The sequence below is a fragment of the Plectropomus leopardus genome, chromosome 8 (assembly GCF_008729295.1).
Source record: "Plectropomus leopardus isolate mb chromosome 8, YSFRI_Pleo_2.0, whole genome shotgun sequence".
NCBI lineage: Eukaryota > Metazoa > Chordata > Actinopteri > Perciformes > Serranidae > Plectropomus > Plectropomus leopardus.
Window position 1 is genome coordinate 17,078,822 of NC_056470.1, and position 14,839 is coordinate 17,093,660.

Below are 14,839 nucleotides of genomic sequence, written 5' to 3' on the forward strand. Positions count from 1 at the left end.
AAGAACTAAAGTTGATTTTTTAGGGGGGTGAAATAACATATTTGACACTAACCAAAGTTTTTGGTTACAATTGAATTGCATTTTCATTTTAGTTAGGTGATTTGATTTGCCACCAAATATCTGCAAACAAACCACAGTTATTGTAAATGATCCTTCCGAAGACAACGGACCAGCATTTATACATTCACAGCTGTGACAAAAGATGCATATAGACTGTTGATGTGCAAGTATGTGCTTTACATGCATGAGTTTTGCATCACTGTTGCGTACAGATATGTGATCAACCATATCGAGAGCCAAGATATGAATCATAGATAGTAGTATAGATATTTACTGTAAAAAAATAAAATAAATGGAAAGAAAGTATCATTTTAAAAGGCTACTGGATAAACAAGGAGATAAAGCAAGTGCTCATGGAAAAGAAAATGTATCATTTTCCTGTGAGGTGAGGCCATGATGACTCTGCTAAAAACAATTGTGCCTTTGAGGAAACATTTGGTTAAACTGCAACGACAGCTTGTAGAGAGGTGTAGAGATGGAGGACATACAAACATGGTTTTCTGTCACTCTCTGCACTCTTTGGCCAGAGGGCGAGCCAGGTTTACCAGAGAGGAAACCCTGGGAACCCTGCAGTGGGAAGCTATTCATGTTTGTATTTTGCTTTATACTGATAGCTATGCTACAGTTCTGTATGCTGACATACTCTGCCTTCACAAGTGTTTAATTTGCCTACAATGAGAGCTGAATTAGCCTATGTGTGTCTAGGACAGCCACTTCAGGGTGTCTGCTCACACATGGGCTGGCTCAGCGTTGGGGACGTGACTTTCAGTGTTAAAGCAGGGAGTTGGGGACAAGGTCAGGGTGGGAGGAGGGGTGAGGGAAGGTGTTGTGCAGTGACTGCACTGATGTACTGGGTTTTGTTACCAGTAGGTGTGCAGCTGTAGAAAGCGGCCCTGAGTTGTCGTGTGGCGGTGGGGGAAGGGAGCTCATCCCGAGGGGGCAGCAGTGAGGTGGAAGCTCCTCTATCAAATCTTCCTCCTCCTCCTCCTCCTCCTGCTCCTCTCCATGTTTCCGTGTCTCCTCTTCCTCCAGTTCACCAGCCTCCTGCTCGTTCTCTCTTAAGGGACTCTGCTCTTGTTCTCTTCTTCGCCTCAGGTGTAGGCCAGAGAAGGTGGTGGCTGGATTTTGGAGAGATGAGAGCTGCTGCTGCCCCCTGGTGGCGCCCTGGTCCCTGTGCTCTATGACCTCCTAGTCTGACCCCAGCCGACAGCACAGGCTTCCTGCAGGGGAGCAAAGGCAACATTTCAAGAGAGAAAAAAGTAACAGAAACCAGTAGCAAAAGACTACAGGAACCAAATTTTCTCTTACCTTTGTCTGTGGTAGTGATCATTCTATCAACTCTTGAGTCTCAGAAAACTAGTGAATGAACACAGGAGGCAGAACAGATCAACAATGCATCCAAAATGTCAATAAATCAAACATCAGTTGTGTGTATGTCTCACCTGTTGGCTGGAGTTAGCTGAGGGTGGGGTGATCACGCTTTGGTCCAGTAAGGGGTTAACAGGGGCAGAACAGGGGAGATGCGTGGCACGCCAGTAAATATCCAGGTACTCTGCAAGATGCTCACATGCATCCTCCAGCTGATTCTCATCCAGGATGACATCAAACATCTCCTAATGAGTCGAAGATAGGAAAATAAGAGATGAGAAAAAAGTGAGTGAGACCACTCAATGTCCATAAATGACTATATGAAGCTTTTCCTGAGCATTATAAATATAGAGCTGTAGGCAAGCTGACATACAGGTGGACACTGTGCCAGCTTGTCCCCTGCCATCATTTGGACGTTGAGGTGTTTGCTTTGTGATTTCCCTCGAGATTTGATCAGCCTCTGAAGGACCTGTATGATGAACCAGAGACATAGAGAGTCAAGCAGTTAAAAAATAAAAAAACAAGCATGAAAGGTTATCAGATGTGCATGCATCATATGAAATCTGAACAACAGTGTTGTGCAACACTGCATCATATTGGGAAAGTAGAACCATAATAGTTGACAGTGTTTTAATAATAGATGTTGGTGTAAAGAAGCTACAAACTCTTAAACATGGATGCTTCACACACATTTTCCCCCTGGCAGTACAAAAGATCTATACAATCAGCACAGTTTCAAGGAGGAACCTAAGATTAGTGTCACCAATTCAGTATCTGACCAATTTTTCTGCTTCTGCTCCTGAGATATGACACCTTTGGCTGGCCTTTAACCTTTTTGATATAAAATGTTATCACTTCATTCATCATTTTATCATTTTTAACAATTCTGTAAAAATGTTGTCATAATAAGTATATGAATTCTTGAGCTGAGGAAAAAACACACTCTGTGAGGTCTCTGTGACATTTATAATATAAATGATTATATATATATATATATATATATATATATATATATATATATATATATATATACATATATATGCTAGGGATCCAATCGTGAGGTACGTTAGGGGCGTCGGTATGCCCCCCCCCAAGTATTATGGGTAATGTGTTGATAAAGTCAATGGGGGAGCATTTTGATAGGTAAGTGTGTTCAGATGTGGATGTAAGCGCCATGCTAGTTTATGCATCATAATGAAAAATCTGAACAACAGTGTTTGCCCCCAACCACTCTGCATCATATTGGGGAGGGAGGATCGTGTTTGTTGTTGTAGAGTAACCTTATCTCGGCTTTGGGTCTGAGTTGTGTTATGTTCCTGACCCAAGTCTGGTGGCTTTCTGTTGGATTGTTTTAATATAGATGCTGGTGTTGCCCCCCCCCTCAGCACAGTTTCAAGGAGGAACCTAAGATTAGTGTCACCAATTCAGTATCTGACCAATTTTTCTGCTTCTGCTCCTGAGATATGACACCTTTGGCTGGCCTTTAACCTTTTTGATATAAAATGTTATCACTTCATTCATCATTTTATCATTCCTGTGGTGCTATACATTAATCTTCATTGCTTTAATGTGAGTTGCAGAGTGTTGGAGATGTCTGTAGAGATGTCTGTCTTCTCTCAAAAATAATGGAACTAGGGGCACTCTGCTTTTGCATATATCAACAATAATGATTTCATTGTTGAGTTTAAGTGAGTGTTTGTGCCAAATTTGAAGAAATTCCCTCAAAGTGTTCTTGAGATATCATGATCACGAGAATAAGACAAACAAGGCTCTTTTGATCACCAAATTCTTCTTCAGTCAATTCATTGTGTTAACGAGAATGGGACCGATATGGCCCGTATGGACAATCAGAAAACATAATGCCACCAGCCACATCTATTGCCAGCACGGAGATTACAAAAAAAAAAAAAAAATCATCCAACCAGGGTATTAATTGTTATTAGGAATAGGATTATTTCCAATATCACCTTAACAATACATATATAAAATGTCCCAAGTTCTGAGAGTCTATCTTGTTTTGTCTGACCAAGGGTCCAAAATCAGAAAATGTTCAGTTTACACTGACACAAAACAGAGAAAAGCAGCACAACCTCACACTGGAGAGGCTGGAAATACCAAATGTTTGACTTAGTTTTACTTGAATAAACAATCCAAATAGGAGCTGATTAATATTCTGATGATCGACTAATCAATGATGATGATGATTTAAAAGAACAGTTCACCCCCAAACCAAAAACACTAATCTGTCCTCTCACCTGTGGTGCTATACATTAATCTTCATTGCTTTAATGTGAGTTGCAAAGTGTTGGAGATGTCTGTAGAGATGTCTGTCTTCTCTCAAAAATAATGGAACTAGGGGCACTCTGCTTTTGCTGCTGAAAGCGCTAAAACATATGTTGCATGTTTTCTTCTGTACTGTTGGTGGCTGCAGTTCAGCAGAAAGAAAATAGTTCCTAAATGAAGCTGCTCAGGTCTGCACAGGTCTGTGAATCATCTTTAGTAACCATGTCATGATTTCTGGAAAGAGACATTGCTGTTGAGTTTTCAAAGGTAACTTTTGTTGCTTTGAGCACCCCAAGCCGAGTGCCATCTAGTTCCATTATACTTGAGAGAATGCAGACATCTCTAGGAATAATATCTCCAACACTCAGCAGCTTACACCAAAACAATTCAACAATAATCAACAATTATACAGGCAAATATCTCTATGTGAAGTTTATGTGGGTTGTGCTCTACTTTAGGCGAGGAGACTTTGACGTAGACGATGATGGGAGCCAGAGAGGTTTTGAGGAGCTGCGCTGGGTGATTGATGGTGTCTGCATCCAGGACGACCAGCTGGAGAGATTTGGCCAGCTCAAAGATCCTCTCTATCTCGCTCTGGACCTCAGCTGTAAACAAACCAAAGACAGACGGGCAGTTGTGTTAAGCAACATCAGCTGCTTAAGTTTAGCACAGACTTAACATTAAAGAGAGAGGAGGCATCTATTCTTAGAAGGTATTAATCTTTATTTAGCAAACAACATCAAAGGACAACTTTCTCGTCACTCACCCAGACTGGAGCGTGTGTTCGATCTTTCCATTATGGCCTTCTTGTTCAGCACCGAGCGCTTCGCCAGTGACAGATCAGCAGTCACCCGTGTAATAGAGATCCTACAGAAGAAGCGTCTTATCACATCACATCCACAACTGTTCAACATTTCAAAGGATGAGGCGAACTTGTACTCTCATGCAGCTAAAAATAAATCATCATCACCATGTGTCCTATCGACCATGAAACTTGATAGCTAGAATCCCAGGAACAGCTCAGTAGCTAGGTCACAGTGTGACTGTACAGCGAGCTGCAGCTGTGGGACAGCCACACAGACGGACATACCCACCTGCCATCGAATCTGTGCTTTAGGAAGTCAAACAAGGCTTTCTGCATCATGTCTGTTACCTAGGCAATACAGATAGGAGGGAGCAAGAGAGAAAAGAAGTTAGGAGAAATATGCACCTATCCACACACACTTAGCTCAACAGCATTATTTTTTTATTTCTCACTCACTTTTGATTTCGGAAACACTTTAGTTTAAGTCCCCTTTATCAGCCTCTACAGATTGGTGCCCACAGGAGGAGTTGTAATCTTTACTTATTAGTGGTTAATTAGTGGTTAGAAGGCTGTTTTTAGGTTTATCTGCTTAAAGGGGAAACGCTTTGTTGTTGTTGTTGTTGTTTTCTGTTCTAACAGTTTAAAACATGAATCTATCAGCAGGATTTGTGGCATCACAACTAGTCTGGAGTTAGTTGTGGTTCAACATGTAAAATTAAGAGGTGTGATGTAGAAACTTACAGCCTCCAGTTCACACACACTGACAATGAACTTCCATCCATTTTTAAAAAAAATAACAACATTTCCATATTCATAGATTCTGGATTTTTGAATAACAGAGAAAAAGATGTAATTTTAAGAATTTTTAAGGCAGTAATTCAATTTTTTGCAGGAAATCCCATAAGCAGAGTTCATTTATATGTCTTTTAACACGTGAGGAGGGGATCATTTAAGGATGACATAGAGACAGATTGGGTGTTTGTGTAAGAGAGAGTTTGTGTTTGCATGTGCTCTGTGGGAACGAAGTGATGCAGTCTATTTTCAAACAGTCTTGAAAAATGGATGGCCTTCAGAATGGGGGATGAGGCGCACAGTGGTGTTGCTCTTCTGCGATGTATCAGAGAGATGGAGCAACAGCAATGAGAGGGGGAAAGAGTGCAAGAGAGAGAGAACAATGGTGAGCAACCGAAAATAATACTATGCACAAGAGGGACAAAGCGGGGAAAAAGGAGAACGGGAGGGGAAGAGAGAGGGAGACAGGCTGGCGTTCACCACTGGAGCATCCCCAAAGCACATCACTCGAGCGATGCATAAATATTTCACACACACACACACACACACACACACACACACACACACACACACACACACACACACAAAACAAACGGCTTGGCACACAGCCGGCGCAGTCATAGAGGAGAGAGCAGGGCAGAGAGAAAATGTTGAAGCACACAGACATTCTGTTCAGTTACACGCCTCACATTTCAACATCCGCAGATTCATTCGAAACAGACATATTCTAAGATTAATCGAGTTTAACCGCTATGTGTTTTCGTACATCTCATCCAACATGTGTTATAGAGAGTTCAGTGTTGGAGAATATCACAGACAGTAGTGAACGTTAAGGGGCACGCAGGCAGTTCTGTATCACTCAAAATGCATCTAAGATTCCTGTTGTGTGCGCTATAATTTCATCAGGATGTGACTGCGGTGTTTAGTATCAGTGTTAATGGGATAATAGAGGCAAGAGTGATTCACTTTAGATCTAACCAGGCAAATGTATACTGGACCAGACGATGCAGTCCAGATTAAACTGGAACAAACAGTAAAAAAGGAGAAAAGACCCTAGACTAAGATCCAGCCCTCAAATATGCCACATCTTTCACTAATATTCATAATCATAGTTTATATGTGTGTGTAAATTACTACAGCATGAAGTTATCAGTTAAATTTGCTTACTTGTATTAAAGGCATACTATGCAAAATTTACCTAAAACTCAATGTATAATTCTTACAAAAGTCATCCCTCTCAATCATCACACATAGCTCGCTGAAAGTGCATGGAAATGTATTTATCTGCAGAGACCCTGCCCTCGGCCTGTTATTTCTTATTTTCTTCTGTTGCTGTGGCTGTAGCTGACAGCTGAGGCTGAATGGTTTCAATGGCATTTAGTCAAAAACTTGAATATTAGAAAAAATGATTTTTTTTAACCTAATGGCACTAGGGTAAAATTCAGGAGCCATGAATGTGACTGTAAAATTTCATAAAAAACAAAATTATGGTGGTGCAAGGCTAAAGATTAAAGAAATACTAAATCAGGAGGATTCATCCTCTGGGCACCATGAATGTCCATGGTACAGTCTATCAAATAGACACTGAGACATTTCAGTCAGGACCAAAGTGGTTGACTTACTGGCAGACCTGGCATGGTAAAATGCAAGCATTGCTAAGAAGTAATATATGAGGGTGTCTGCAGTAAGAAAATACTCATATACTGGGTGTTATACCTTCCAGCTGTTTGGCACTTTTACTTAACTTAAGACTTAAAGGCAGGACATAACATTTCTAACGTGCATGCTCGAGTAGTGAAGACACACTGAGGCGGACAGCAAGCTGATCGATAATCTGATCACATCCAGGTAATTACTCCAAACACAAAACAACAGTAAAGTAACTGAAAAGCAGTACTGATGGTTGTCTCACCTCATAGCCTTTCAGCGAGGGGCCAACCAGCACCACTGGCCGCATAGAAGGGACCACATCATATGGAGGAACATGCTCAGTCTGCATAGACAGGATTTGGAAAAGAATAATATGTTGAAGTAGATCTACCTTAACGACGCACACATTTAGCTAGCCGCTCTGCATGCACAGAGCCTTATGAATGCACTAAACTGTGATAAGTGTAGCAGTATAATTGAGGGTGTTCTTAGACATTAAATAAGGAAGAGGCCCAATGGAAAACATACCTGTTTCTGCTTCTGTTTGGCTTCAGAATAAACAGAATGGATGTTAAACAAGGAGGATAAAAGCTATGGAGAAGGCTCTGGCAGTAAGTTATTACTTCAGTTTAAAATATTTGATTTTAAGGCTATAAAAAAGTATGTTTAAAAAACAAACAAACAAAAAATTAAGAAACATGCACACCACGCTGGACTAAATAATATTAACACAGCGGCCCTTCAAAAAAGTAGCATTTGTTTACACAGTTCAGAGGGCTGATGTAAATTCAGTGTTAATCTCACTTAACCAAACACACATTTCTCCTAGAAGGGAACATTTGAGCCCAGGAACAGTCCTGTATGTAAATGTGACCCCATGAGAGCAAGCGGTCCCTGCAGAGAAATAGCAGACAGACAGCAGCAGGACTCCTCTCATAGTCCCACTTACCTGCAGATGGCGGGGTGGACCTCCAGCCTCCAGATGAAGCGTTCCCTCCTTTCCTGTGGAGCAACATAATGCAAAGCTTCATTATGCGAGAATCCCCTCAGGAGGCAATTTAGAAAGAAGGACTTCCAAAACAGAGCAACACATGAGCAAGAACTAGTTACGTCAAAAAAAAAAAAAAAAAAGTTTTCAAAGAGTGTGTGAGACAGGAAACTGGTGGAATTGGGACAACAGAGAGAGAGACAGACCGAAAGAAAGATACAGAGACAAGTAGAGCAAAAGCAGAGATCTTTCAGAGCTGTGTGACCTCTGACCTTGCTGCTGCTTTCTGCTCTTGTTTGATCCTCATGGCTTCCAGTTTGACTGGGCTTGGGATGAAAGTGATGTCTGCTCCTTCCTTCACCAGCCGACCGATCCACCAATCATTGTTATATTTCTGCATGACAGTGAAATACACTTTGAATGACTCAGTCAGGAGTTATGCTGCAAAATGTGTTGGCGTGGAAGTCTTCACTTGGATGTAACATGCTAATCTTGGTGTTGAAGCCCTCTCACCTCTTTTATGTGCAGGAAGTCTTTGGTTTCAAAGTTAATAGCGGCACCTTGGACTGGACAATCTTCATCAAGGGCCCCACAGTAACTCACATTGGTTTTCACCGCAAATGCTACTGGTTTGGACTGTTGACAGACAAATAAATAAGGGATATAAATGAGCTATATGGCAATAGACATTAATATATCCTTTATATTAACCAATATCTTTAGTCTGAAGATTAATTTTGGCTATATAAACATATCACAAATGCAACCCAATAACTGGGATAAATGTTGACAAATGGCACCGTGCAGATATGTAACAGTTTTATGTTATTATAAAGATATGTTTAAACTTTACATTTCTTTCCTTTTTCTTTTTTTTTTACAAAAAATTGTCAGGTTATGGTCGGGAAAAGTTGCCATGTTATTCCACAATAGCCCAGAACAGACAAACCAAAAATATGCTCTAGATAGGGCGATTCGCATTTTCAGTTTTTTTTTGTTGGCCACCATGGTTCTCCTGCACGCTTGGCACATGGGAAATGTTTCAGTTCTGCAACCTCACTGCTAAATGCCACTACATCCTACACACTGGACCTTTAAAATATACACTTTTGGTGGCACAATCACGGCTGGAAATGCTGCAATGTCTCACTAAAAAACACCCAGTTTTGCTGTTTGTTGGTCTGCCACTTTGCAGCCATCCAATCCAGTTGTCTCCTCCATCTCCTTCATATCCTCCACCCTCCAATGACAAAGTCACCTCATACACATGAAAGCAGAACTACTTCACTTTAAAAACATTGATATGATATGAATGAAATATGTATAAAGTAACATCTGTGCTTTGCAGAGGAGCACGATGCCAACATTTTCTTCATGCCAACTAGGATGCCTTTAATCTACCAGATTAAATCAGCCTGTTGGAAAATGACCTCTGAGTATTAACATGATGATTCAGCTGTTTACTTACTGTTCCTCAGGAGACGAGGATGAATTTAAAGACAAGCATTGACCTTTGACCCACAGGCTCTCACCTTGGCTCTTTCTAGCTGCAGCTGAGCCTGGCGCTCGGCTTCACGCCGAGACGCCTCCTGGTCCTCCTCCAGGGACAGGTCGGAATCCGAGGGTCGACTAGTGTAGGAATCGGCTGAACCCTGAAAGAAAGGAGGAGAGGAGAGAAATAACTGTTAGAGCCCAGACAGAGGGGAGATAAATCTACCACAATACCTTACAGAACACCTCGTAGCAGCTGTTGCCACCTGTTCTGAATTACTCATGATATATAGTAAAGGTATAAATAGCTCAAATACAGCTCCAAACAGATCACCTACATCTCCCTCAGTGTCTCCCATGTCTTTCTCCTTGTTCAACCTGTCTCTGAACCTGCCTGTCCTTTCCTGAAGCCATGTGATCTAGCCTGCAAGGACCAGTGAGTTCCTGCAGCTTTCCAAAGCAGCCGTCTCAGGGGAGCATGCACTGCAACAACACCAACAACCAGCACAGTGCTTGTGTCTATTTATCCACTCAGCCAGGCACACCAGATGTTGGTAAATGCTCAGTCTTGCACAGGGACCAAAAAAACAAAACATCAACAACAAAGAAACACAACTGAAACACAACTCTGACAAGAGTTACAATGATTTACAGGATAATGCAGCAAAATCCATATTTCTATTTCTAGACTCCAGATTGGTCTGAGTCTACAAAGCAAGTGATGTACGAGTTGTTTTAAAAGAGAAATCCATTTTAATTACATGCTATGAGTTTAAAGTTAGTGGTCTAATTTTGTTTGTTGTCACTGAGCAACTTTAATGAGAATGAATTGGACCCTGCCTTCTTTGTACATTCATTATATAAACAGCTCATTTTATTGTGACAAAAACACAAATAATCTAACTTCCAGGTGAGTATACACCAACAAAAACTTTTTTCCATTTCTGCAAATATGTCCTTCTAAATCCTACACACTGGACCTTTAAAATTAATAAAAACACATTTACATTTTCTGTCAAATATCAAAGGGGCTGATTCAAATTTAAACTAAATAAAAGTTTTAGTTTGTGGCGACAACTTGGCATTACAACATACAAATTCGGATTAAACAAGCATGGAACCACAATAGCTCAATGCCAAACCCCCACACCTGCAGCCTGTATGCAACAGAAGAGTCAGAAAAACACTAATTTACTGTATAACGTGAAACTGCTTCATTTAGTGATGTTACCAGTTTAAATCACCCGGTCTGTTTGTTTTGGAGAGGAAGAGAACTCAGCAAATAATTTGGCTCCTGGTTAAAACCTCCAGAACAATGCACACTAAAAGATATTTCTGTTGGTTGCAATCTGCAACACCACCAGATGCCTCTAAATCCCTCTGAATCTTAAACGCTAAACCTTTAAATCTTTATCACCAATTCACAAGAACATCACATTTCTGAACATGAAACAAGCAACAAAGAAGTCTCTTCTCCATGAAACAATGTAAAGGATCATAATAAAAACTCACTGGAAGACATTTATATTACAGACAGGTAAAGAATCAGCCACCCTCTTCACACTTAAAACTTCTAGGCTGATAAAACTCTCACAGAGCTCACCTCACCAGATTCTACATTTGTCCTCTCACTACATCAGCAGCCTGCTCTTCCCCGGTGGCTGCAGTCCCAGCTGGGTGCAGGGCTGGAAGCCTCCTCACATACCAGACAGGAGCACCCACATAAGATAAATATAGCTCAATAACAACGTCATCCTTTTTTACCTTTTCTCCCCCTGTCTCCTCCTCCCTCTTCTCTTCCCTCCTCCCCACCATCTCCACCCCTCCTTTGCTTTTTTCCCATGCCACCAAAAAAAAAAATGTTCTAGCTGAATTGAGCGCAGAGTTTGTGGATATCATTTGAATATCAAAGGCTGCCAGAGGTGGAGCAGAAGCTGAAGAGTCTACCAGCAGAAGAAACAAAACCTAATTAAAGCACATGGAGCTCTGCAGATGGATGAAGAGGATTGATATGTTCAGCTAAAGACTGAGTCTCTTTAGCACAAAATATCTACACATTGACTTCACCTACACTGATTGCACTTTCATAACACTGCATATTTATGTTGTTTTGATTTCATGAAGAGGGACTACAGTGAGGATTCCTGTATAGATTAAAAAAAAAGACAGATTAAAGAAAACCAAAAAACACATTCCCTTAAAGTTAAAGCACAGGACTGCCAGTCTTTTTCTTTTTGTTACCGTCCAGATCCCCAAATCCTTTGTTAAAGCATCACACCACTTTGCTTAATACTGCATGGATTCCCAATGAGCTTCAACAGTGAAAAATGCTCAGATTTTCTTGGCTCCCCAGTTTTTGGCTTTAGAGTTGTGCAAAACCTGCAGAACTCTTTGTGGTATATTGAGAGAATCAGATATTAACATGCAATGTTTACATTTTTACTATAATATTCTCAACATAGCCTCCACTGCTCCAGTGAAGGAATTGATGACAAATATTGTTGTTGTTTTGTTGTGTAAGATGATTAACCCTTTGAACCTTGAAACAATATCACTTTTCTTGTGCCTTTCACAAGCTTTATAACTCTTTGAAATGTGAGCAAGTTAGTTTTGGTGCTAATTTTCAGGTAATTTTAATTTTACTTTATTTTACTAATTTACTGCTAATTTTTGGGCCACATCTTGCTCAGGTTTCAAAGGGTTAAGTTATTGATATGTACAGAATATTTTGTCACCAGCAGTACTTTATTGCTCCCTGTTGCCCCACTACAGACACTGCATCCCAGATGTTTAAATACTTAAAAAAAAAAAAAAAAACATTGTCTGAGCTTTCAATACAAATAGTGACAGAGAAGTCGCTGATTCAATTTAATGATAAGCACTTGTGACATGTGTAAAAGATTTCTTTCAACTGTGTGGCAAGTTTTACATAATCTCAAAGTGAAGAGGCCTCTGTTTCTATTTCTCATTCTCTCTCTTCCTTTAGTGCCTCTCAGCTATGTGATAAACGTGTGATATTACAGCCTATTCGTATGTAGAGCCTCACCTCATTGGTAACTCTAACACATCCCTCAATGCTCTGCTGTTCAAAGCCAGTCCCACTCAGAGAGATTTCAGACTTGTTTTTTATTTCACTCCATGTGCATGAATGACAAAGCCAAATGTATTGTGTAAGTCACCTTAGTTGATATTGAAGAGACAAATTAAGGAACCTGGAAGATATTTAAAATGCTCATCAAATGAAAAGCCAACAAAACAGATAATGAGGGGCCATGTGCATCTTCGCATCAGTTGTTGTATTTACATGACAGTGGTGGAAAAACACCTCTTTTTTTAAACCTGAATTGGCCTTATTCAGGGATTTTACCAGTTCAAATCACTGGGTCCATATATTTTGGAAAGGACACCTCTGTGGATAATTCAGCACCTGGTAAAAACGTCCTGAACATCTGAATCTTTAGTTATCACAGGACAAATTTAAGCACACCTGAGCAGGCACTGGGCAGTCAGAGAAACAATGATTTGTAATGTAAAACGGCTTTGTTCTGTGTTTTTATGTGTTTTAATCACCTGATCCATTTATTTGGAGAGGAAGAGACCTCTGTGGCTTCCAAAACCTTCCACCACCTGAACAATGAACACTGAAGGAATCCTAACCAGGAGAGGTTTCATCTGCTTGCAATCTGCAATTCTTACCGCTAGATGCCACTAAATCCCCCTAAATCTTACACACTGTTCCTTTAAAGAATAGAGTTACTTAAAAAAAAAAATCTGTTCTAAAACAAACACTCACATGTATGGACATTGAAATTGATTTTTTCGACAAACATCCTAATTTGCCTCAAATATAAATGATGTGGACCAAATCCACAATCCTCATTCCATGCAAAAATATATTCCAAAGTTTGTCTGAAGTCAATAATGAGGATTCAGTTGTAGTGAATCCAGTCAGTACCTTTCAAAGTTTCAGTAATGTTAGAACAAATGTCCTCTTTGTGCTTCACACAGGCTTTCCCTGCTGAGCTTCAGTGGACAGATAGAAACACAAAAGGGAAATTTTGTACAAAAAGAAACGTAACTTTGAATAATTACATTTGACTGTGCATATTGTTCCTGATCACTTCAGTTTTGAATTGTTGATATGTCACCGTGGACTCTGCAAGACTGTTGCACACCCAGAGTAACATCTTGAACCCAACTGAGTAAACAGAACCACAAATATGAGCTCAACTACAATATTGAAAGGTAGGAGACACGAGACAAGACTCAAGAGTCAAAATCCATGGTGACATTCAACAGATGGGCCTCCCCTTTGAGGCACAAGTTCAATGGAAAGCTTTAAAGTAGCCTGTACGGAGTACAGTATGTCCAGTACAGATGAGGAGACAGAGGGAGGGAAGAGAGGATAAGTGAAGAGATGCTGGCAAAGTGAGTGAACAGGAATAGACTTCTGTTGAGACAAGAGAGATGGTAGGGGAGAAGAGAAAAACAGAGAGAAGACGTCTCAGAGCAGACGGACGGGGGAGTCATGAATGAAGAGACTGAGTTTGCATGCAGAGTGATTTAAACAAAAAGGGGAGCATCACCAGCGTACCTTGTTACAGATGAGTCCTGTAGCGCTCGAGTCGGAGGCAGACATGATTCTGCTGCCAGCGCTCTCTTCTCCCCCATTGCACAGAAAAGGCGGAACCCTCCTCCCCTCAGCCCGTGGTTAGGGGGGGGAGGCGCGCTCAGCCTAAGTGCTTCACAGCTGACGCTGCTGCGCTGCCTCAACAGCCATTTCCTATACAAAATTGATGCCCTGACTGCAGCACTGGTGTGTACACGCCCGTAAACTGGTACAGTACAGTGGGTTTCTTCAGCTTTGAGCCAGCCCTTGTGTAAGAAAAGGAGCTTTTCTCTGGTTTCATGCACCGTCTCTCCTCTCCTCTCCTCTCCTCTCCTCTCCTCTCCTCTCCTCTCCTCTCCTCTGTGTTGCCCCACAACATCACACATCTCTTGTATCCTCTCCAGCATCACACATCCTCTGAGGTCTCTTGTGACCCTCTTTAAGAGGTCCTGAAAAAGTGATCAACCAGGCTGGTCTGGTGTTTATTGTCACACTGCAGAGGATCCTTTTTCCACAAATACAACTTCTAGAAATAAGACAGACCAAAGACTGAGCCCTTATGTAAGCCATGCTTGGTGATAATAACAACTAATCGTCACTCCTCTCCCAATTAGTCTCTCTTTACTAAACAGGTGATTGCCTCACTGACACAAAGGCTGTACAGTTAGGACAGGAAGACAGAATGAGAGGAGGACATGAATGGAGAAATGAAAAGAAGGAGCGGAGAGGAGCAGAGGAGGGCAGGGCTGTGCCCGCCTGCCTGTCTGCCTGCCCTGCACCATCCTCCTGACAG

General features: G+C 41.1%; 1 protein-coding gene across 1 annotated transcript; it reads right to left on the minus strand.

The window, feature by feature from the left end:
* Positions 1–803: 803 nt before the first annotated feature.
* Positions 804–14,100, minus strand: cacnb3b (calcium channel, voltage-dependent, beta 3b). Its single transcript, XM_042491641.1, has 14 exons — positions 14,032–14,100; positions 9,479–9,598; positions 8,460–8,582; positions 8,219–8,340; positions 7,908–7,960; positions 7,487–7,506; positions 7,221–7,301; positions 4,806–4,864; positions 4,478–4,578; positions 4,165–4,316; positions 1,802–1,897; positions 1,503–1,673; positions 1,369–1,416; positions 804–1,280 (listed from the first exon to the last, which is right to left on the minus strand). The coding sequence occupies exons 1-13, from the start codon at positions 14,074–14,076 to the stop codon at positions 1,387–1,389; spliced, it is 1,173 nt and encodes a 390-aa protein (XP_042347575.1). The 5' UTR covers positions 14,077–14,100; the 3' UTR covers positions 804–1,280; positions 1,369–1,386.
* Positions 14,101–14,839: the final 739 nt, after the last annotated feature.